This window comes from Cibotium barometz, chromosome 40 (assembly GCF_041138505.1).
Source record: "Cibotium barometz isolate CiBa-2024 chromosome 40, ASM4113850v1, whole genome shotgun sequence".
In the NCBI taxonomy this organism is placed as follows: Eukaryota; Viridiplantae; Streptophyta; class Polypodiopsida; order Cyatheales; family Cibotiaceae; genus Cibotium; species Cibotium barometz.
In genome coordinates this window covers 33151099-33173401 of record NC_141085.1, presented here as the reverse complement: position 1 = coordinate 33173401, position 22303 = coordinate 33151099, and the positions used below count along the sequence as shown (strand labels likewise).

Here is a 22303-nt window from a genome sequence, read left to right as displayed (position 1 = left end):
ACATGTGCCATTCTTATCTTACCACAATATCTTGCACCTCTGGGGTGCTTTCCCACATATACACAACAACATGATTACATCTCTCAACACCCCCTCTTAATTGAGGTGTTCCACAACTCACCCATCACCCATATCAATGTAGCATTGCATAACCGCAAAATCGCTACCTCTCAACACTCCCCTTCAATGACGTCGGATAAAGTAAACTAGGGCCAGCAAACTAGGGATGAAAAAGATAGAATATAATGGCTTGAAACCACATGGTTTTGTTGTTTGAAGATATAGTATATTGGTAAGATGTTTCCAATGGTGACATGTTGTCTCGTGTTCAAATCTTCTTTTACACATAACATTTTTCTCCAAATTTTTCTAAATCTCAAACCCAAATTTATCCTCATTCTATGAAAGTAAACTATGCTCGCTTAGTAAACCAGAAAGCAAACTAAAAAGTAAACTAGAATCACTTAGTAAACTACGAAGTTTAGTAAACTAGGAAGTAAACTATGATCGCTTAGTAACCTAGTTTAATGGCCTTAGTTTACTTTATCCGACGACGCAAAAAAAAAGAAGCCAGAGTCGCGATTTTTAATCAACGAATGGCATTGATATCTAGTGCCACTTAGTCGTGAGGCCACTCCCCTCTTAGTCCCCTCCTCTTATCGGTCTCACTTTTGAGGTTTGTAGCCCGCTGCTGCGGCATCAATCAAATTGGAAAGTGCAAATGTCTACTGTCCAGGCTGCTGTGAAGTGGAAATGGCGACCTCCACGCACAGAAATCTTGGCCTCCTCTCTGCTCATCTCCCAGCGCTTGCAGTTCGCTCTTGCTCCCAATTCGCTCCTCCTTTTGCACCGTAGTCAATGGCGATGCCTGGCAAGCTCTTATTCTTTAGTCCTGCGAACCTTGATCCGGTTGCTGGAGTATGGTGTCTCCCCTTTGGGGCCATCAGAGGAGGAGAACATGTGCCACAAGCTTGCTCAACCCTTGCATGCATTTCATCTGGCTGTGCAAGAAGTAGAGACATGTATACAGGAGTCCCTCCCAAGCAGCTCCAGCTCCACGCATTCATGGTTAGTGGAGAAGGCACTTAAGCAAGGTATGAGCACGGATGTAGTGGACGTCCATCTTCATCGCCTTCTGTGGACATTTTCGGTTGTGTGTGAGCAAATCTCAAGGTCTGGTCCAATTGATAGCATGGAATTCAGTATATCACAACTAACAAGAAAGCTCTGTGAAATATGGGCATTTGTGGATGCACATGATGACTTCTGCGTGGCTCAAAGCCTCTTGAACAAAATCAAGGGTGAGGAGGAAGGAGAAACTTGCCAGCTTGCCGATTTTGTTCTGCAAAAGCTATCTTGTGTTGAGAATTTGAGCCGCATAACAGATGCTTTGCCCCCCTTTTTATGGGTAGATCCAGAGGGCTTGCAGAGAAATCCAGAGATCCTTGGTCTGGGTGGTTATGGCAAAGTACACGAGGCTCTCTGGTTAGGGGGTCGTTTTGCTGTAAAAGACTTCTTCTATGTAGACAACAATGTGGTGTTTGGGAGGGAGGCAGCCATTCAAGCCCAACTGCGTCACCCCAATGTGATACCGCTTGTCTGTTGCACAAAGAGCCCCTCTTTGTGCAAGTGTAGTCTAGTGATGGAGCTCATGGAACAAGACCTTCGGGTCCTCATGATGAAGAGAATGGGGGCTGGAATGGATCCACCCTTTCCTCTCTTACTGGCAGTGGACCTCATGTTGCAGATTGCCAAAGGGATGGAGTACTTGCATAGTGAGAGCCTTCGCATCATACACCGGGACCTCAAGTCCTCCAACATATTGGTGAGCTTCTCAAGCAGGGCTGGGGTCGGTAGCTTGTATGCAAATGATGTGAGCCCTCTTGTGCATCTCAAAGTGGCTGACTTTGGAATGTCCAAAGCTAAGTATGCAAGCTCAAGATACACCACAAGACAAACAGGTGCAACGCCATGGAGAGCTCCAGAGGTATTTGAGGCCAACCCTGAGGATGAGGTGGAGGGTGGTAACCCTAATGCAAAATACACAAACAAGGCAGATGTTTATAGCTTTGCCTTGGTTTGCTATGAGATCTTGACCGGAAAGTCCCCCTTCGAGGAGGGCACTCAAATCCGGAGGAGGGTTCTGGCAGGGGAAAGGCCAAGTCTGCCTTCTTATTGTCCCTCAGCTTTATCAAGTTACATCAAAACATGCTGGCATGCAGAACCAGCTCAGAGGCCAACCTTCACCCAGATCTGCAGAATGCTTCGCTACTTCAAAGTTTGCATTCTTCTTCAGGATCATCACGATCACAATCCAACACATCATAATTGGTTGTTGCACCCTGTCTCCTCTGCCATGTGTGCTCGCATCGATGACATGCTACGAAGTCTAGTGCAGCAGTTTGGTGCTGATCCTCGACCGCAGCCTGTAATGATCATTCCTTTGGAGATGTATTGCTGCAGACTAGTATTTCAAAAAAGAGATGACAACGAAGCCAACAGCAGCCCTCACTGATGAGACTGCTGTTGGATTACGAAGCCTGGATCAGATCTCATTGGAAAACCAGAGGAGTGGTGTTGCGCTTGCAGAATCAAGGCGGATTTCCAAGGGCTACTTCACTGGTATCTTTGGGTGGCTAAAGAGACTCTCCTGCTTGAAGGGCACACAAAATGACACTTCTGCAGCCAATTCAGGTGACACTTCCTTGCTTTGAAACTTACGCACATTGGGTATTTTGGACCACTGCTATGGCTTCCTTGCATGTCTATAGTTTTTCTCACCTACTACGTTCTAACTTGGCAAGCAGAGTTTCGAGATGCACTCGGTCTGATGGGGAGCTTCACTTATGCGGAGCTGCGTGCGGCAACCAACAACTTCTCCTCTTCCTCTGTGATTGGACGTCGTAGGACAGGGCAAGTCTACCGTGGAATGCTGGTTGATGGACGAAGAATAGCAGTGAAACAAGCTTATTCTCGTCAAGGGTCTGGTCTGTATGGCGGTCGGTTTCTGACCCAAGAACTCAGGATTATAAGCCAGCTTCGGCATCGGAATATAGTACTTCTTTTTGGATGGTGTCAAGATCAGGGAGACTTGCTTCTTGTGTATGAGTACATGCCGAATGGTGACCTGGGAAAGCACATCTTTCAACAGGGTGGGAGTCGTGTCGAGTGGGAGCTAAGGTACAAGGTTGTGTCTCAGCTGGCAGCAGCACTCAAATATCTTCATCAAGACTCTGGGTACATGCAGATTGTGCACCGAGATGTTAAGACATCCAATATCTTGCTCGATTCCGAGTGGAATGCGCGCTTAGGAGACTGGGGCATTGCATTGTTGCTAGAAGAGGGTCATTCCTCTTCTCACTCATTGGCAGGCACGCCGGATTTTTTTGCGCCTGAGACTTGGATGGAAGGCATTGTGTCCCCTGCAACAGATATTTTTTCCTTTGGGGTCACGGTCTTAGAAATTGTTACTGGAAGAAGAGCAAAGCAGTATTCTGAGCATTTAAGTAGTGTGAGGCTGATTGATGAGTGGGTGTGGGATTTGTACCAGCAAGGAGACGTGATGCAAGCTTCGGATATCCGGCTTGGAGAAAGTTTTGATGAAGTGGGGATGGAACGATTGCTGCTGCTGGGTCTAGCGTGCACGAATGCAGACCCACAAGCGCGCCCCGGCATTGACGAGGTGCTAAGGATACTCTCTGCAGTGTCTCAGCCGCCGCCTCCACAAGCCCGCCCTAATTATCACCCAATCCATAGAAATGGCCCATTCTCATCAATAGATTCTACGGTCACCCTGTCGAGCTCATCTCCTCCTCCAAGAACGTTATCCATGCAGTCTCATTCGACCTGTGTGTCTGGGATGGACTCACCCAGTTCTCCTATCATCAATGGAAGATGATGCAACATTGGGGTCTCTTCCGATTCAAAGAGGCGCATTACAAAGGTAGCACCCAGTCCCTAAAGGTGTTTGAATGTTATCTACAATGCCTTATGGTGCTTATGAACACAAGTTGTCTTAACTGCAGTTCACTTATGGTTCTTGTGATGTTGTAGCTTGGGAAATGGGGACTTGGGATGTTCAGAGTGGCTTGGGAGATATAGACTATAGATCTTGTACTTTATTAGCATAGCATTTTTAATAATCTCATTTGGATTGTAAGCAATCCTAAACTTCTTAGAAAGTTCTGCAAAGAGACTCGCAAGATTGTAACATTAAGCATTTATAGCATGGAAGGTCTAGTATGAAGATTTTATGCTCTTCACCTAGATCTAGAACGTAAGAAGATTATAGTTAAGCGTTCCATATGCTCTAATTTATGTTCTAATTTGTTTAGTGTTATATCTTAAATGTTTAATAAGCCTAATTCTCATGATGATCCACAATTTCAAAATCAAGGTTTGCATAATCTCTTTAAAAATGCTAGTTTTTAAAGTTCTATTCTTATCCATGTACTCGAGCAAATGCCACTCTTCTCTATGGTGGCATCAAAGGTGGGTACTGGAGTATTTTCTATTACTAAGAAGGATCTATCTTTTGTTCTTCCTATTATTTGGTAACTTTGAGCTCACACCTAGGTAATGGGTGAGTAGACCCTAGCACCATGCCACATGGCAAGCCCTAATGGTCCTCCTTTGCGATTCTAATTTGGATGTACCATCCCAAACAATGTATTTCTTATGTCATGCTACTTCATTTCGTATCTCATCTTCGATAGGGGGACGTTAGTGATGCCTCTTTGTTGCCTCATTGAGTGGCATGTAGTCCACATAGGCCCGTTGCTTCTCATTTTTCTTAGTCCAAAACCGCCTCTATTTTGTGAGGTGCCACCTCATTTGCATAATCAGTCGCATGTTATATACATTTCTTGACATTGAACATTTTTGTTGCTCTTTTGTTCCTTACAAATGATCTTTATATGATGGGAATAATGGATCTAATTAATTGGGTGAGGGAGTGGATACTTGAATTCTTTCAGTTGGGATGTTGATGAATCCTTTTATTTAAAAAATTATTTTAGGATAATAAAAGGAGTAATTTTCTTGAAGACGGAGTACTATATTGGGGGAGAAAAAGCTGATGTGAAGGAAATGAAAAGGAACGTGGGAGAGAAGAAAGAGAAGTGTAAAGAGGGAGAAAACTCTCAAAGTCACTGCCTAGCCCTCTTCTTCTTATGGATTTGTGGAAGAGAAAAAGAGAGACATGAGAAGAAGGAGAGAGATAGAGAAAAGGAGAGAGGTTGGAACCATAGGGCCCTAAGCCTGAAGATTAAAGGGAATGGTTGTGTGTGTGTGTGCATGTTGTGTATGAATTGCATCTATGTATTTGTGTATGAATTACATCTCCTTTGGTAGCACGAATCAAGACAAAGAAGCGTCTCTGTGAGAAGGGGTTAGATATTATGTGCACTTGCATTTCATTAGTTCCAAAGATGCCATGGCTTAGTTGGTTGAGGTACATGGCATGTGTTTTTCCCTCTATACATCACAAAGTGTGATGGCTTGATTGTCTAGCAAAGATTAGTTATATTCTTGTGAGAAATGCTTAAAGTCCAGACCTTGGTTTTGACCAATATAGATTTTGATCCTTTTTTGGCATTAGAAAGATTTAGTCATCCTTTCTTCTCTTAGGCTTGATCCCACTGATCACCTTCGATCGGTTCTTGTGAGAGCATGCTTTAGTGTTGTATGTTGGCACGACCTTGGAGTGACCATACATATATCTTATGTATTTGGGTCACAAGCATCAATACACCTAATCCCACTAATTTAGTTGTGATTGTATATTTTAAGTATGTGATTGCCGCTTGTCTATGGAAGGTGCACCACGGGATTCTCCAGCTTGTTGCTAGCATTTGACTAGCATGTTTGCACTAGCTTGGGTGTGCTATATTCGCCACAAGATCTTTTATGTTAGGGAATCCAAAGTGTGAACACTATGGCCAAGTATAAAATCTAAGATGTAACCAAATTCTCTCATTCTCTAATGTGCCATCTATGTTGTTGAGATGTCAAGCTCAACATGAGCTGACACTCACGAGGCGCTTGCATGATTGTTCGACATTTACATCACTGGTGGGTTTGGTAGCTGGCGCTGACATATCTTCGCCAGAGATTCTAGAACTGGACTACACCAACTAGTCCACATCTACCCACTCCTCTTAGCGTGTTCATATTATGGACTGCTTGTATATATTCTATTATGTCTGTTAGTCACTTTATCTTCGTTGTAGACCTCTTTTGTTGTGTGACGAAAAAGAAGAATTTTTAGCCTCTCACCTTGTGTGTTCTCTTTTAGGGTTTGCGTGAGTGTGTGTGTGTGCTTGCAAGAGCTTAAGCTCTCTTCTGCCCTACATATTTTCATATTCTCAGAGCCTAGTTCATGCTAAGAGCTGAGCAGCACAAGCAAGAGAAGCACAGGGAGCGGTACGAGGGTAAGAGCTTCATCTACTCTTCCCGCATTGTGTTGGCTACTACACCCTTGTCGGGAGCTCTTCGGGAGGCACCAACAAATGAACTCTATTGAGGAGATTTCTTTGCGGGAGCAGAGCTACAAGGCAATTGTTATGTCTGTTGGACTTAGCTTTTAGGACCGAAAATACGTTTTGGGCGCGTCTGGACCTCCATTTTTTAGTTCACAACAACAAACGTTCGCACGATGGGCACTGCGGGTAAGTTTCGATTCTCTGCGGAAATCTGTTTTTGGAATTGCTGGAAGGGTGATTGGTTGTGCAGACATTATGTACACTACAAAGAGGTCTCAAAGTTACCATTGGGTGTATGTATACAAATTGAGGTCACTGGTTGTGACAGCATGGGTGTAGTATAGTACTACTGTAGAGAATACAACACTTTGTGTAGGTTAAACAAGAGTACTCTTTTTGATAATTTTTTATTACAAAAAAGATGTTGAATGATGGAATAAGCCAGATTGTTGCAAAGAAGCTTGACAAGAACAAATTCCATGCTGGGAAGTTTAGATTAACAAATTTCCTGATGGGAAAAGGTTACTGGGACTACATTGAAGGTGAACATGAGGAGGCACCGAAGATACCAGAGATTAATCCAACTGCTATAGACGTAAAAGAGTTCAAGGATTGGAAACTAGGAGCAAGGAAATTCATATATTGGCTTTTTATTAGTATACAAGACACCATGATTGGGCATATATAGGATGCGAAGTCACCTAAGGAGGCATATATAGGATGCCAAGTCACCTAAGGAGGCATGGGACACCTTGGTGAAGCTGTATGAAACTAACACTAAGGCACGAAAGATTCAGTTGAAGAATGAGCTTCAGACTATGGAGAAGAAGAATATGTCTGTGAATGATTATGCCTTGAAGATCAAGGGAATTCTTGAATCCCTTAATTGGTGTTTCTGTTGATGATGATGGTAAGGTGGAATTGTGTCTACGTGGTCAATAATACAAGGTGTTCAAGACGTCTATTTAGACACATGAGAAAATTCCCAACTTCATAGATTTGGTGTCAAATGCTGATCATTGAAGAGAAGAACTTGGGTGAAGATTAATAGTCTTCACAAAACAAAACCAGTTCAGAGCAGCATGCCTTCTACACAAGTGTAGGTAGAGGTCGTGGATGTGGCCAAGGTGGTGGCCGAACACGTAATCATAATAATGGTTAGTAGCAGCAATAGTCCTAGGATTCACAACAACACACATGTGGAAGAGGCCAATTTAGAGGCAGGGGGAGTCAAAGAGGTCGTGGTAATTGGCAAAGGCAGCATAATGATAAATGGTAAAGTGCAGAAAAACAAGTATGCATCCTCTAGCAGAAATAATGAGGATAATGAGAGGTTGTTTGTTATGTAACATGTAGTTAATGCTGTGTCTAGAAATGATGTAGCAGCATGTAAGGATGATGTATGGTATGTTGATTTAAGTTTTTTGAACCACATGACAAGTCATGGTTAGTGGTTCAAGGAAATGAAGAGTCTCGAAAGACCAAGTTTTATTGAAACAAGGGATGACACTGCTCATCCGATTGCCCATGTTGGAGAAGAGCCATTGTCATTAGGAAATTTTTGGACCCAAAGAGGGCCTCTTGGATTAACTTTTGATTAGGAATAGACCAATAGGAAGAGGGTTGGGTGCACATTTTTTACTTCTTTGACCCTAGGGCGCCTAGGCTTTGGTTTGCTAATGGGACCTAATTACTACTCTTGTCCCCCTACCTCCTGGGCCCAAAATTAGAGGTCCCCCCACCTAGAATCGCGCAGATTAAAACCCTAAAAATTTAAAAAAAATCCCAAAAAAGTGTTTTCTCTCTCAAACTTCCCCCCAACATACTCTAGGTTTGGAAACCTCATTTTGAACCTCTTTCTTTCTCTTCTAAGCTCTCCATTGCTACAGAAACTCCATACCTCTCAAGCTCTCCCTCCTTCTCAAGCTCCCTCTCCCTCTTTCTTCCTTTTCTAAGCTCTCCATTGCTGTAGAAACTCCATCCCTCTCAAGCTCTTCCTCCTTCTCAAGCTCCCTCCCTCTCAATCTCCCTCTCTCTCTCTCTCTCTAAAGCTCCCTCCCTGTCCATTGCTGCAGAAACTCTATCCCTCTTTAGTCTACTTTAGGTTCAGGAAGCCTACTCTCAAACTCTAACCAATTTTAAACATTCCATTGCTACACTGAAAACCCTGAACTTTCTCTCCTCTCCACTCCTCTGTTGTAAAACAAGCTTTTCTTTTCCCTTCTTCTCTTTTCTTACCACCGTGGCCTCTTCCAGTAATGTGAGAAGACCTAGGGAGAGAAGTGGGAAGAGCTTGTACTGCATAACACAAGAGATGAGAATGGAGTTTGGGCTCCAACAAGATTTAGGGTTGGGGCTTGGGTCTACATGCAGCCAAGCTCTAAGGGACCACATCGAGTGCGTCAACTCGAGAATATGCTACATCATTGGAAGGGGCGGCTACAAGGCTTCAAGCATACTAATAAGAAGGAAGGACTAGTTGCCATAGTGCAACATGTGTATACCCTTGAAGACCTATACATTCAAGGCCAACGACCAAGGTTTCCTTCAAATTGTCAGTATAATATAAACATAGATTTAACAACATGCTAATATTAGATTTTTTATTTCAAATTTTCTTATGATTCTCCATTTTCTTATGTCTCTATTTGCATATATTTTTCCCTCTAATTATGTTAAGGAGCAACCACTCCAAAGCCTCACTGGAGTTTTCTATGCTATGCATGCATCCATTGGAGAGGCAATGTTTGTATCTCAAAAGTGATCTTGTACAGAATAATATCTTTTTTTTTTCTCACTCATATTTTGTAGATAAAAAACTAGGTTTATTTGGCAAGCTAGAAGAGACCCCTAACCCCCCTCTTAACAATCCCGAATGGCCCAAACCTGATGCTTGGACCATCTTATGCTTAAAGTTTAAGATGGTAAGTGATATCAAGACATCGCTCAAGTTTTCAAAGGCAAGCTAGAAGAGACCCCTAACCCCCCTCTTAACAATCCCGAATGGCCCAAACCTGATGCTTGGACCATCTTATGCTTAAAGTTTAAGATGGTAAGTGATATCAAGACATCGCTCAAGTTTTCAAAGGCATCTCGGTTAGTAGGGCTAAATTGGTTTTGTCCTTTACATGTTTTTGTACACATGTTCAATTCCATGCCAATGCACCAAACAAAAACAATGTATATTTGTAAGGAGGTACGGTCTGACGTCATTCAAGGATTACTAGGAGAGAGGGTTGGGAGGTTGATGAGGGTTCACATCAAGGTGATGTGTACAAGTGCAATGTAGTAGATTCTACAGTGTCTTTTCAGGTTCTTGAAGGCACGCTCTATTTTGTACATGCGTCTGCACTACCAAAGATGGATGCAAAAGCATGGGACATGGATCCCACTTCAAGCCTCAGAAGAAATTGTGCCTATTGAGGTAGCTGTGATGATGCAAAATGGATGGATTGAGCGAGTGGCAATAAGCAGGCATTGGAGCCTAGCAGATGTGCGTCAACACTTCAGCATCATGGGCTTTGACAATGTGGAAGAGTCAAGTTTCAAGTTGATGAGAAGAAAGGTATATCTGATTAAACTACCTATCTAGAATTAACCCTTACACTTTCTGGTTATTGTGCCACTTTCTATATTTTTATAGATTGGGAAGCGTAAGGGGTGGACAACCATGGTCTCATAATCATGGCAAACCCCACCTTGAATTTTCAGCAGCAAGGTGCATAGCCCTACCAAGACATAGTAGGCATGTGGAAGAGCTTGAAGCTAAACTGGGTATATGGGAAAATAGCCTCTGTTTCTGATGCACGTGAGGGGCAAGAGTTTCAGGATATCGAGGTGAAGGCAATGACGAGCTTTCAAGTCAACAAGGAGATGGAGATCAACATGAAGTAAATGTCACAAGAGAGGCAAAAAATAAAGACATTATAACAATTTTAGATTAGATGACATGCTTGTAATTTTGTAGCAGGCTCTTTTTTAACCAATCTTTATTTAATTGAAATCTTAATATTTTTGCAAATTGTGATTTTTTTGTCTAGCAGTCTAGTGTGAAAAGGCCAAACTTTAAATTTTAACTATAAATAGCCAAAGGTGTCTTCTTTCCCATTTTCACGCGATAGAAACCAAGCACGAGTTCACACTATCTTTTTGCATTCACATGGCTACCCACTTTGATAACTTCTGTGAGTTCCTCTCCACCACCCCATGGGCGGGCAAGAGCGAGCTCTTTGTCATGTTCGCTTGTTGTGAAGTCGACTTTGAAAAGTCGCTCACCCTTGCGTCCCAACATTATGAGACGGAGATTGCATACATGGAGCAATACTTGGCTCCCCACTCCATCTCCTTTCCCCATTGCCCCAATGATCGATGGGTGCATGTTGAGCTGCTTAAGTACATTCAACAATATGCATGCCCCTACATCTAGTGCCTTGAATGCTTCATCGACATCTGCATCCCTGTAGGAGCTTACTATACCTTTAATAAGCAAGAGGTGAAGAGGTTGGGGAAGGGCAATTTAGAAACTAGGCTCCTCTCGTGGCTCGCCACTTTTGCATTCCTCATCAACGGATGAGGATTCGGATGAGGAGGTAGAGATGCCTGCATTGCAGTTGTGGCAGGGTATTTAAGGGATGACAAGGAAGTGAAGGCACTAGGTAGTATGAGTGCTAGTGTGGAAGAGCAGCTTGCATCAGAGCACTTTCCAGAGGGTGCACAATCTACAGATGAACATCCCACTATAGTAGAAGATGCGGGGCCATCTTCCCCACACGAGGAGAGCAAGGTGCTGCCAGAGCTTGAGATCAATCTCTTGAACACCATTGTGGTGGAAGGTGAAGAATTCTTATTTCTTCATGACCTTGAAAAGGCAGCTGGCTTGAGAATGGATGAATGCTTGGGCATTATATGCACGCGATGTGAGGTGGACCTTGATATGTCCAACCTCGGTCCTCACCTAGATAATGTTATATTACCCCTTGGAGAATCTATCGCAGAGACAGTTGCTTTGGTCAAGGAAACTGTGGTTGAGACTGCAGAGCAAGCCCTAGTTCAAGAGGAGGAATTCACAACCTTACAAAACAAGCTAGAGGCTGAAAAGGATACCCTTGCTGTTGGAGTGATGGAGGAGACCAAAGCACCTAAAAAGGATGAGGCTAAGTCCTCGATTGACCTCTTCGTCCCCACCAGCACTTTGGCAAAAGAAGACGTTAAGCAAGAGGTAATAATCGACCTTTTACAACTTAGAAACATTTGTAATTATGTATAGGAAAATATTTTGATTTTTCCTTTGATTGCAGAGGGTGGTTGAAATTGACGCATTTGTTGGTAGAGGCGGCGGCAGTAGAGACCAGGCCAAGGTCCATGGACGCTGCGTTGGCACACTATCTTGGTCGGCTTCCTGTCGATGGCATCACCATTATCCACAGGGACTACACCCCTCAATCTACCTTCACTCTCTTCTTTTTGAAAGCCCTCTCTAAGGTGCTCTGTGTAGCCTCTATGGCGTAGAGCACCAAATGTATAGGTTTGATTAAAAAACCCCTTGCCTTCGATGTTTTTGGTTCTGGATTTAGGGGTAAGCTTCTTGCTCCTATAGGTATAGCCAAAAGCATAGGCATAGAGGATCCTTAAGAAATAGACCAATCACTCCTTGAGCACACTCTGCCCAATAACAAGAGAAGGAAGCTCAATATTGTAACAAAGCTTTTGTAAAGATGATGTATCACTTCTTATTATGAATGCAATACAGTTTTTGCAAACTTATTTTCATCAAGTATATCATTGTTTTTTCTAGTTGGTACCATCAATTCTTTTGTAAATGCATCAGAAATGACCCTCGGAGCCTGGGAGAGCAGTGCCAGAACAGTGTGAATTTTGAGCCTGCACTGCTGCTATAGAGCCCAAATTTGCACTATTTTGGCACATCTTCCCCAGCCCTTTAGGAGCAATTCTGATGCATTGGATGACAAATAATGTATTTTTACACATGATTAAAGGTGTTTTTATCTTGTAAATTACTGTTTTTCATAATCAATGTACTTAACTTCATTATAAATGCATCAAAAATAATCATGAGTGGCTGGGGAAGCAGTGCGAGAACAATGCGAATTTTGAGCCTGCACCACCGGTGGTGGGCAGAGCCTAAATTTGCACTATTCTAGCATAGCTTCCCCAGTCCTCTAGGAGCAATTTTGATGCATTGAATGACAAACAATGTATTTTTACACATGATTAAAGGTGGTTTTATCTTGTAAACTACTGTTTCTCATAATTAGTGTACTCAACTTTATTATAAATGCATCAGAAAATGATCCTGAGTAGGTAGGGGAGAAGTGCCAGAACAGTGCGAATTTTGAGCCTGCACCGCCACTGTTGCAGAGCCTAAATTCGCACTATTCTAGCATAGCTTCCCCAGTCCTCTAGGAGCATTTCTGATACATTGGATGATAAACAATGTATTTTTACACATGATTAAAGGTGTTTTTATCTTGTAAACTACTATTTCTCACAATTAGTGTACTCAACTTCATGCATCAGAAATGCATCAGAAATGCATTAGAAATGCATCAGAAATGATCCTAAGTGGCTAGGGGAGAAGTGCTAGAATAGTGCAAATTCTTAGCCTACATCGCCGTTGTAGAGGCCAAATTCGCACTGTTCTGGCACAGCTTCCTTAGTCCTCCAAGAGCAATTCTGATGCATTGGATGACAAACAATGTATTTTTACACATGATTAAAGGTATTTTTATCTTGTAAACCACTGTTTCTCACAATTAGTATACTCAACTTCATTATTAAGGCATCAGAAATGCATTATAAATGTAAACCACTGTTTCTCACAATTAGAGTACTCAACTTCATTATAAATGCATTATAAATGTAAACCACTGTTTCTCACAATTAGTGTACTCAACTTCATTATAAATGCATCAGAAATGGTCCTGAGTGGCTAGGGGAGAAGTGCCAGAACAGTGTGAATTTTTAGCCTACATCGCCATTGCAGAGGCCAAATCCGCACTGTTCTGGCATAGCTTCCTCAGTCCTCCAGGAGCATTTCTGATGCCGTGGGTGACAAACTGGCACATGATAGACACTCCATGTTAAACAAACATAATGACACCGAGACATTGTAGGAGAAACTTAAAATTTTAATTATCAAAAGGTTACAAATGAAAGCCAGATAGGCTTGTTACAAAGGGGGGTTTGAAACAAAAGAGTTTCTTCAAAAAGAAGGTTAACATCTAAGATCTCTAGATCGTGTCTCATTCTCCTCGAATATGCCGAGCTAGTTGCATGTCCTTGGCAGAAATGGTAATCCTATTTGCATGTATTGCAAGGAGGTTGGTGTCTTCTAAAAGCCCAACAAGGTAAGCCTCGGAGGCTTCTTGCAATGCTTCAAGGGCAATCCCCTGCACACACAGAACTCTGTTCTGTATCGTTGGAGAATCTCCTTCACTATGCAACTTAAGGGGCTCTTCTTATCAGCAACTCAGTGTTCCTCTAATAAAACTTGATTTCTTATATAGCCCTATGCCCTTGGCGCATCCTTCTCCTTGGAGCTCTTTGTGTTGTGTTGGTGCGTTGGTGGCGAGGTTGGGACTTCCTTGGCTTGAAGAGCTTGACCTTTCTACGCTTGCGTGCACTTTGCAGGAACCTCCTCTTGGTCTCTCTCATAGTTTGAATCCTTCTCCTGCTATACTGCTGTGGTACCTGTGTGTATCAAGTTCCTCCCGGGTAGGTAGGGGACCCTGTCCTGGTAGGGTCTTGCCACCTGTGGTGCTGCATAATGTAGGAATGTTTTCACCAACCCAGTCGAATTGCTCATCATCAACCTCTCTGTCTTGATCTCTGGCTACATTGTGGGGTCTTCTTCACGCGCTTGCTCCCACTAGAAGGGCCTGCATGTGTGTGTGTGTGTTGGTGTTGCTGTGGGAGGAGGGTTGGACTCTAGTGATCCCATTGGGCGTGTCCTAGAATCCAAGGGGCCATTCTCTTCTCTCTAGTGTCGCCAGTATGTGGTCATTGGGTGCCTTGCATTGTGTTTTGTGAATGCATGGTAACACGTGCGGTGTTCTTGGTGCGTGCCATATCCATGTAGGACTATGCCTATTATGCTAACGTGGTGATTTACGTAGATGTTGAGCTCCAGCTCTCTAAAAAAGTGAAATGAACATGAAGTGAGAGAAGGAACTATTAATAATTTTTTTAAGGGAAAAAAAAACCTAACTAAACTTATTTTCTTAGCCTTATTACATCTAGATTTGTGCTAGTGTGTGCACAACCCAACGCCTCCCTTGTCTCCTCATTTGTGCACGTCAAGCACCATGCCTTTGGGGAGTATTGGTTTGCAACCATTCAAGCCGAGCATGACTTTTTGCAGCCCGCTCCCTAACCAATACCCTTCCAAAGGTTGTGCGATAAAACCAATTGAACATCTCTTGTAGATAGTTTGTACGTGTTCCTCCTGCAGAAGCTCCACCTCCATGTCTTGTATTTTTGAAATAAACCCCTCTTGCTTTATAATATGCTTTCTCCATCCCTTGGGTACTCCACATGTCGAGCAATCCATACTTGTTCATGAAATACGCACCATGCGCATAAACTATGTGCTGTACATATATGACAATAGAATTTAATTAGAAAAAGTCTAGGTTAAAACACCAGTTTATTTTTTTATTGTACAACTTACCATATAGTGTGTTACTTTACTCTCTCCCCAAGCACCTAGCACACTTTTGGTGAATTCTATGATATGTTGTTGGAATGGTGCTCGTTCTTGGGCAGTTGTGCTACTTTGATTCATAATACGAACCATGTTATTGATTTTTATCCAAAGATGTTTGCACATATTTACAAGAGCTGGCATTGGACAATCTACATTTGTGGTGATTGCACACAGGTCTCTCCAGAGTCCCCAAGTCTTCTTTGAATTCCGACTATGTTTGCTGGCTTCTCCAAAAATCTCCTTGCCTTTGCTCCAGTCATGGGGACCTTTTGAGCAACCTCGTATGACATACGAGAGGCCTGCTTATTCACTTCAATCCACGTTTCTACCATGGCAGCCTAGAGAATTCAAAAGATGTTCTAATTTACCAAGGGCTGCAACTTTCCTCTCTTGTGTAGGCATTGTGAATGCATAATCGATATGGCACAAGCAATCGATCGAAGATTCTCATGAATGCATGAAGTGTGTAAAAGTGAATATTCGTGGAAAATTAATGATGGGGCTCCAATTTGAATTCCTGTTTGGTTCTCCTAGCATATTAGGAGACATGACACCTTCCACCCATCTTGCATTTGGTTGTTCCTCATCTTCATCATCAGTTGACTCGGTTGGATCTACTGCGTCTTCCTGTTGCTTCTTCCCTTTCTTGGGACCTTTCGAGGCATCCTTCCCAACAGAACCAACCTTCTGCATACCTTTTCCATTTGTCTTTTTCTTCCTAGGAATATCAATCTGAGTAGTGCAGTATGGACAAGGCCATCTTGATGTCGCGTCTTGAGCATAACCCATCATGCATTTAATTGTCTTCAAATCTCCCCCAAGATGCCAATCCACCTTGAACTTTCCTATGTTTTCTACATCTAAAAGTTGACCATATCATCAATTTGCTTTTTGATTACATCTGTTATCCAGGGAGTTCTTTCAAACATCCACGTCAATACCTCATGTGTCTCCTTCGGTACCTTGAAAATGCACCAAGCCACCAGAGCTCTTTCTCAGATTGCACACTAAAACTTGGTTTGGTAGTCTTTTTCCATGCACATATCATGGCCTCATTCATGAGCGTAATGCTCATACGTTCCAGCTTCCGACCTTCACAATTTGGCACTCATCTAGCTTGAGCACAAATGAAAGTGTGCTCCCGAAAACTGCAAATAAACGGTAATTTACAATATTCAAAATAAAATAATCATCTTCATTTTCTACTGAAAAACATGAATGGTAGCAATTGCAAGTTCTCACCTTCTGTGAAAGAGCATAGAACTTCACCATAGCTTGTTGTAGTCTCTCAATATATGAACAAAGATGTTATTGTAAACACCATAGTGAAATTCTATACTTGTCTTGATTTTCTTTTTGCTCGACCCTGTGTCTAATGTTAGTGTGTCCTCAACATGATAAAACTGTCCTATAGCTTGCTGCACATCATCATTATTGATACGCTTGACATTGTGAATCACCTTGAGTATAGAAAATAAAGTGCCAGTGATTCCTTGTCTTAGAAATGCATCTTTTATAACCTGACGGATTGCTTGGTACCCTTTCATGCTGATTCCAGCTGCATCACAAGCATGTTGAATTAATGAAGAATCGATGGAGGTGGTAATCTCACTCACCACATTGCTGACAACAGCTTGGTATATTTTAGGACGATGAGGGTTAGTAATAATTGAGAGAATATCCTTGGTATTCAGAATGGCTTTGACCAAATCCTTCCATCCCTCTTTGTTAGAACCACACACCTCTTGCACAAAATTCATGGCAGAACACAAATCATGACTATTTTGTTTAAATCACTGAGTGCAAAATGAAAGTTTATGTTACTTTGTTGAATCCTTTTCTTTCGTGCTCCACCTTTAAACACAAGAGATTCTATACCAGCCAATGTTTTTTTGCATTCATGAGCACCATTTGGCGTTGCTTTGAGTCGTTTAATAAGTTCCTCTAACCTTTGAATCTTTGCATCCTTCTCCACATTCTCTACGAGGATCTCTTTCATTTTATCTGATGATGTTTTAAGTCCTTCTTGACATTGTAAAAGGGTGAATTGTGATGCTTGCAATTGAGATTGGAGAATATGGGTTTGCCAAGCTCCACTTGTAGTCAATCCTCTGCACTATCCTAACAAGCCAAGCACCAACAAATTGCATAAAAGATGATAAATCGCATAAAGGAGGGTTTGCTCTTAATGGAGGGTCAATTGGATAGAGACACCCATCAACCCAAAGATCTACATTTTTCTTCTTAGCTATCCTACGAGCTTGGACAAATTGTGCATCAGTAGGATGGGTTTTTTAAGAGCTGCCATACTCTTCAGGAATACAAATGTGTAAATCAACCTTCCGTTTTCTAGCTTCACAAGGGGCTACACACACAGCTAAGCAGAGGAAGAAGCTAAAGCAAAGAGATCCTCAGAGAGAGAGAGAGAGAGAGAGAGAGAGAGAGAAAAGGAGATTTCAAACTTACAAGCAAGATTCAATTTGTAGAGAGTGAAGATAAAAAATTCAAAAAGTAAAAGAGAAAGTATGAGAAAAGTCAAAAAGTAAGAGAGAGAGTATGAGAATATTCCCTTTAAAAAGTGAAACTAGGGGAGTATGGCTGATGTGGCAAGGCAAAAAATAGGGGTCATCATAGCCTTTGTCTCTCCCTTAAGCCCAACTTTTTAAGCTCTAATCCCTTAAAATTAGGAATCCTTAGGAGGCCCTTTTTGGGTCCAAAAAATTCCTAATGTCTATGCAGGATGATAAGGTGACGTACCTTGTAGATGTACTTCATGATGTTTCAAACATTACAAAGAATCTAATTTTTGTTGGCCAAATGATTTAGGGTTTGTAGGTCCGGTTGAACCGTGATGGCTGTTATGTAGAAGACTTTAAAGATAAGTGTGCAGGTTGGTTGTAAAAGGCAATAGAGTGGGCTGAATGTTTATATTGAATGTAAATATGCTTGAAGTGAGTGCTACACTATTTGTAAATGGTTTAGGGGTTGTTGCAGATACAAACATTTGGCATAAGAGAATTGGGCATGTAAATGTGCAAAGAATAAAGTCTATGCAGACTAAAGAAATTGTGATAGGGCTGCCTAAGTTTAAAGTTGAAGGTATGTAGAAAGTTTTTGAAGCGTCAATTTGGAAAGTAAACAAAACATATATTTTCACATGATAGAAATGTGAGCAAGAATGTACTGGATGTTGTGCATTCAGATGTATGGGGTCTTGCGAAGACTATGTTTATGGGTGGTTGCAGGGACTACATAACATTCATTGATGACCACAGGAAGTGTGGGTGTATTTCCTGAAGGAGAAGAGTGAAGTGTTCACTCATTTTTAGAATTTCAAAGTGATCGTTGAAAAACAAACAGGAAAGCATGTGAAGTGTCTAAGGTTAGATGGAGAGAGAGAATGCTTCTCCAATGAATTCTCTCTTGTGAAAGAATGGCATGTAGAGACAATTTACATGTAGATACACTCCACAACAAAATGGAGTTACTAAGTGAAAAAATAGGCATAGCACGAGCATTGATGGTAGAGAATAATATGCCGCATAGCTATTGGGCTAAGGTTGTGTCTACAGCAGCAGTTATATCATGAATGGGACTCCTACTACAGCCATACATGATGTAACGCCAAAGGAGAAGTTTATTGGTAGCAAGAAACCTAATTTGTCTCACTTTTGAAAGATTTTGGGGGATGTATTGCATATGTACGTGTGCCAGATGATTTGTGTACTAAGCTAGATCCCAAAGCAAAAAAATGTGTGTTTTTTGGGTATTCCCTTGAGCAAAAGGGATATAGATGTTATAATCCTACTACATTGTTGGGGCTGATGTAAGTGGAAATGTGGTTGCATAGAATGCAAGTCAGCCAATCACAGTCATTGAGTGGACCAAGAGATTCTCATCGAGCGGTTTTATTGATAGACGATGTGAGTGGCAACCTGTCATAATACCTGTCCTGAAAATGTAGTTGTGGTATATTACATAATAAAGGCAAAGAGAAAGTGGTTGAGCCCCTTGGTATGCCTGATATTTCTACAAGGTATTCTCTTGTTGATGGAGATTCTAGGGGCTCGGAGATGAGCCTTAATGAGGAGCTTGGGATTACAGCAATGAGGACACCCGGCATGAAGAGCACCTGTGAACTGAAGAACAGAGGTCCAGACGTGCTTGAATAGCATTTTCAGCCCCAAAAACTCTGTCCAACGCTAACGGACAATATAGTTGCCTTATAGCTTTGCTCCCACGAAAAGAAAGATCCTCAATCGAAGTTTTTTTGTCGGTGCTCTTGACAAGGGTGTAGTAGCCAACACAATGGGGGAAGAGTAGATGAAGCTCTAATCCCCGTACCCTTCTTGTGCTTCTCTTGCTTGCCGCTCAGCTCTTAGCATGAACTAGGCTCTGATACCATGAAAAGATGTAGGGGAGAAGAGAGCTTGAGCTCTTTTAAGCACACACACACTCACACAAACCCTAGAAGAGAAGACACAAGGTGAGAGGCTGAAAATTCTTCTTCAAAATCATTGCCATCTGGACCTCCGTTTTTCAGTTCGTAGGCGTTCTTTTCATATGTGTGCTCTTGCTTTCAACTCTCTCCTTCTTGCCTTCTTGCCTTCTTGCTTATGTGAGTGTGTAGTTTGAGCATGTGTGTGCTTGCTATTTGTGTGTGAGGTAAGATCAATTATGAGTGTGATTGAGAGCCCACAAGTGCACGATGGCGGCGATGAGGTTGAGCATTGGCATGTTCTGCTTCTTCCATATGCTACATATATGAGGACCCCCATTGACGGATGTGTACACAAGGTGAGTGACACATCTTGCCCTCATTAATGTTGAGCTTGCCATGGCATATTGGTTTGTGTGATTGTAGCATGCTTGTGTGCTCTCACGTGGCAGATTGGTGACAACCTACGACACACACTTAACATTTTTGGTGCCATTTTTAGGGAATATCCCATCCGCTAACCTTCATAATTCCTTCTATGCATCTTGTTAGTGGGTTTACACTAATGAGGGTTACTAACAAGGCAAAAAATTAGAATTGAGAAAAACCAAAATTGTTTTTATTCTTGATTTCTTTTGTCAATTTTCATTCTTGTTATGTTTTCCATTGTCTCTTGTTACCCCAACACATTCAATTTTCATGTTGTTTTGGAAATTTTGCTCAATTTCTCGTTTTTGCTTTTCAATAATATTTCTTGATGGAGCCCTAAATTGGTGGATTTGGGTAAAATCAACACAACCATTGCCTTCATGGCATGCCAATTATGCTAATTAATTGTGTGTGTGCCTAAAATTTTGAATCTAACTTTGCATGGATTTTGAAGCTTGGTTGTTCGAGGGATATTGTGCCTGAAAAATTCAGGCTTTTGCATGATAAAGGAGTGTCAAATCACTAAATTAGTGACTAATATGGGGGAATTAATGAAAATTGGCATCACCATTGTTTTTACAAAGATCAAATTGATTGATTTCGAGGTGTGTGCACACATTTTAAATTTATCTTGGCATAAATCAAGGTGTGGGATAGGAAAGAGGGTTTTGCCATGGAGTTTGCAAATTTTGCATAAAGAGCCTTCAAGTTTCCTGATTGAACATCTAATCATTGTAATTTGAATAAATTGTCGACACGGTTATAGAGAGAGGCATTATGGAGCTTACAGTTTGTCATTATCTCTCTGTAACTGACCTGACCAGCCCATTCTCTCTCTGTAGCAACAGCTGGCCTCTCCCTCTCTCTCTCTCTCTCTCACACACACACACACGCGCGCGCGCGCGCGTGCACACACACAAAAACACAAAAACACAAACACACACACACGTGCGCAAAGAGTACGATTTTCTTCACTTATTGCCATAGATTTAATCTGTGATTCCTGGATCCACCAAATGGCCCCCCCAACAATCAATGTATCAACCCTCTTCCGACATTCACGAATGCTACCTTTATACTTGGTTTTGGCTGATTGAAAATAGAGATAGCTCTTGCATCTCCTATGAAGAGTGCGCTCACCATAGACTCTGCTTGTCAGAGGAAAAACCCTAGGAACATGCTGCATGGATGGGGGAAGCTTTTGGTTGTTGGTCCAATAAGCTCAGAGTGCAAGTGATTCTTTACACCGCCAAAACCTCTTCTTAATTATAGGTGTTATTGATGATAAAAGAAAACTTTTTCACCTGAGGAACCAACCTACCTATTTTGCGAGGCTAATTTCATTAAATCTTTCTCCCATCCCTTTCCTGTAAATAGGAACCCTAGGGGTCACTGGGCACCCTATTTGCACCATCATTTGGTCGTGGACCTCGAAGTTAAAATTTAAATATTTATCCTATGCTTTAGTGGCCCAAACTGTGAATCCCTTTAATGGACCATATACTATATCCCTCGATATTATTGCAGCTAGCAAAAAACACTCACACACATACTCACATACAATCACCTTGTAGTTTGGGACTCTTTGCACTACTGATCCCAGTGCATGCATTGCTAGCGGCGGTGGCATTGGGACTACTTTTAAGCAATGAGAACTTTGACCTTGTAAAGTGTGCACATATCCACACATGAAGTAAAAATTTTAGTGGGCATTCAGCTTTGGGTTGCTTCAATTCTAACTTCTCCCACAAAGTTTAAGTGCACAAAATAGCCAAGGTAACTTACCTTAGTTATCAAGATTGTGCCATAATTGATGCAATCATCAAGCTAGGAGTGAATCCTTACAAGATCAACCCTTGGCTTCACTTGTAAGTGGACCAAGCCATCCATTCTCCTTCACTTTACATGAGTGTAGAGAAACCGTGCCCAATAACTATGGAGCTTTTACAAGTGCCCCACAATATGTAGCTTTGATCTCTATGCTTGGCACTGTAACAATGATGGACATGACCCCATAAACACCCTAAGTGAGCTCTCTCTCTCTCTCTCTCTCTCTCTCTCTCTCTCTCTCTCTCTCTCTCTCTCTCTCTCTCTCTCTCTCTCTCTCGCCAGTCGCACTGCCAGCCTACCCCCACAAGTGTCTTTTGCTCAACTCTAGAGTTTAGAAACATTGTTCAAGCTCAATTGGCTGCTCTCTTGTAGCATTCTGATTATCTAGAGTTATTTCTA

The 22303-nt window shown here is 42.0% G+C and overlaps 2 protein-coding genes across 3 annotated transcripts; both read left to right on the top strand.

The window, feature by feature from the left end:
• Positions 1-721: 721 nt before the first annotated feature.
• On the top strand, positions 722-2328 carry LOC147615434 (serine/threonine-protein kinase STY17-like). Its single transcript, XM_086778993.1, has 2 exons — positions 722-2103; positions 2223-2328. The coding sequence occupies exons 1-2, from the start codon at positions 722-724 to the stop codon at positions 2326-2328; spliced, it is 1488 nt and encodes a 495-aa protein (XP_086635119.1).
• An 8-nt stretch (positions 2329-2336) lies between these two features.
• LOC147615433 (putative L-type lectin-domain containing receptor kinase S.7) lies at positions 2337-4320 on the top strand. 2 transcript variants are annotated; one of them, XM_086779552.1, is made up of 3 exons: positions 2337-2694; positions 2808-3848; positions 3929-4320. In XM_086779552.1, coding segments are annotated over exons 1-3 (1254 nt in total). In that variant the 5' UTR covers positions 2337-2483; the 3' UTR covers positions 3931-4320. The 2 variants fall into 2 exon arrangements, with proteins under 2 accessions (XP_086635678.1, XP_086635677.1); XM_086779551.1 differs by having other exon boundaries at positions 2808-4320.
• The last annotated feature ends 17983 nt before the right edge of the window (positions 4321-22303 follow it).

Coding starts and splice junctions, on each gene's coding strand:
- LOC147615434 (XM_086778993.1), top strand. CDS start 722: ATGTCTACTGTCCAGGCTGCTGTGAAGTGGAAATGGCGACCTCCACGC. Junction 2,104..2,222: donor TATGAGATCTTGACCGGAAA/GTCCCCCTTCGA, acceptor GCTGGCATGCAG/AACCAGCTCAGAGGCCAACC.
- LOC147615433 (XM_086779551.1), top strand. CDS start 2,484: ATGACAACGAAGCCAACAGCAGCCCTCACTGATGAGACTGCTGTTGGA. Junction 2,695..2,807: donor CACTTCTGCAGCCAATTCAG/GTGACACTTCCT, acceptor CTTGGCAAGCAG/AGTTTCGAGATGCACTCGGT.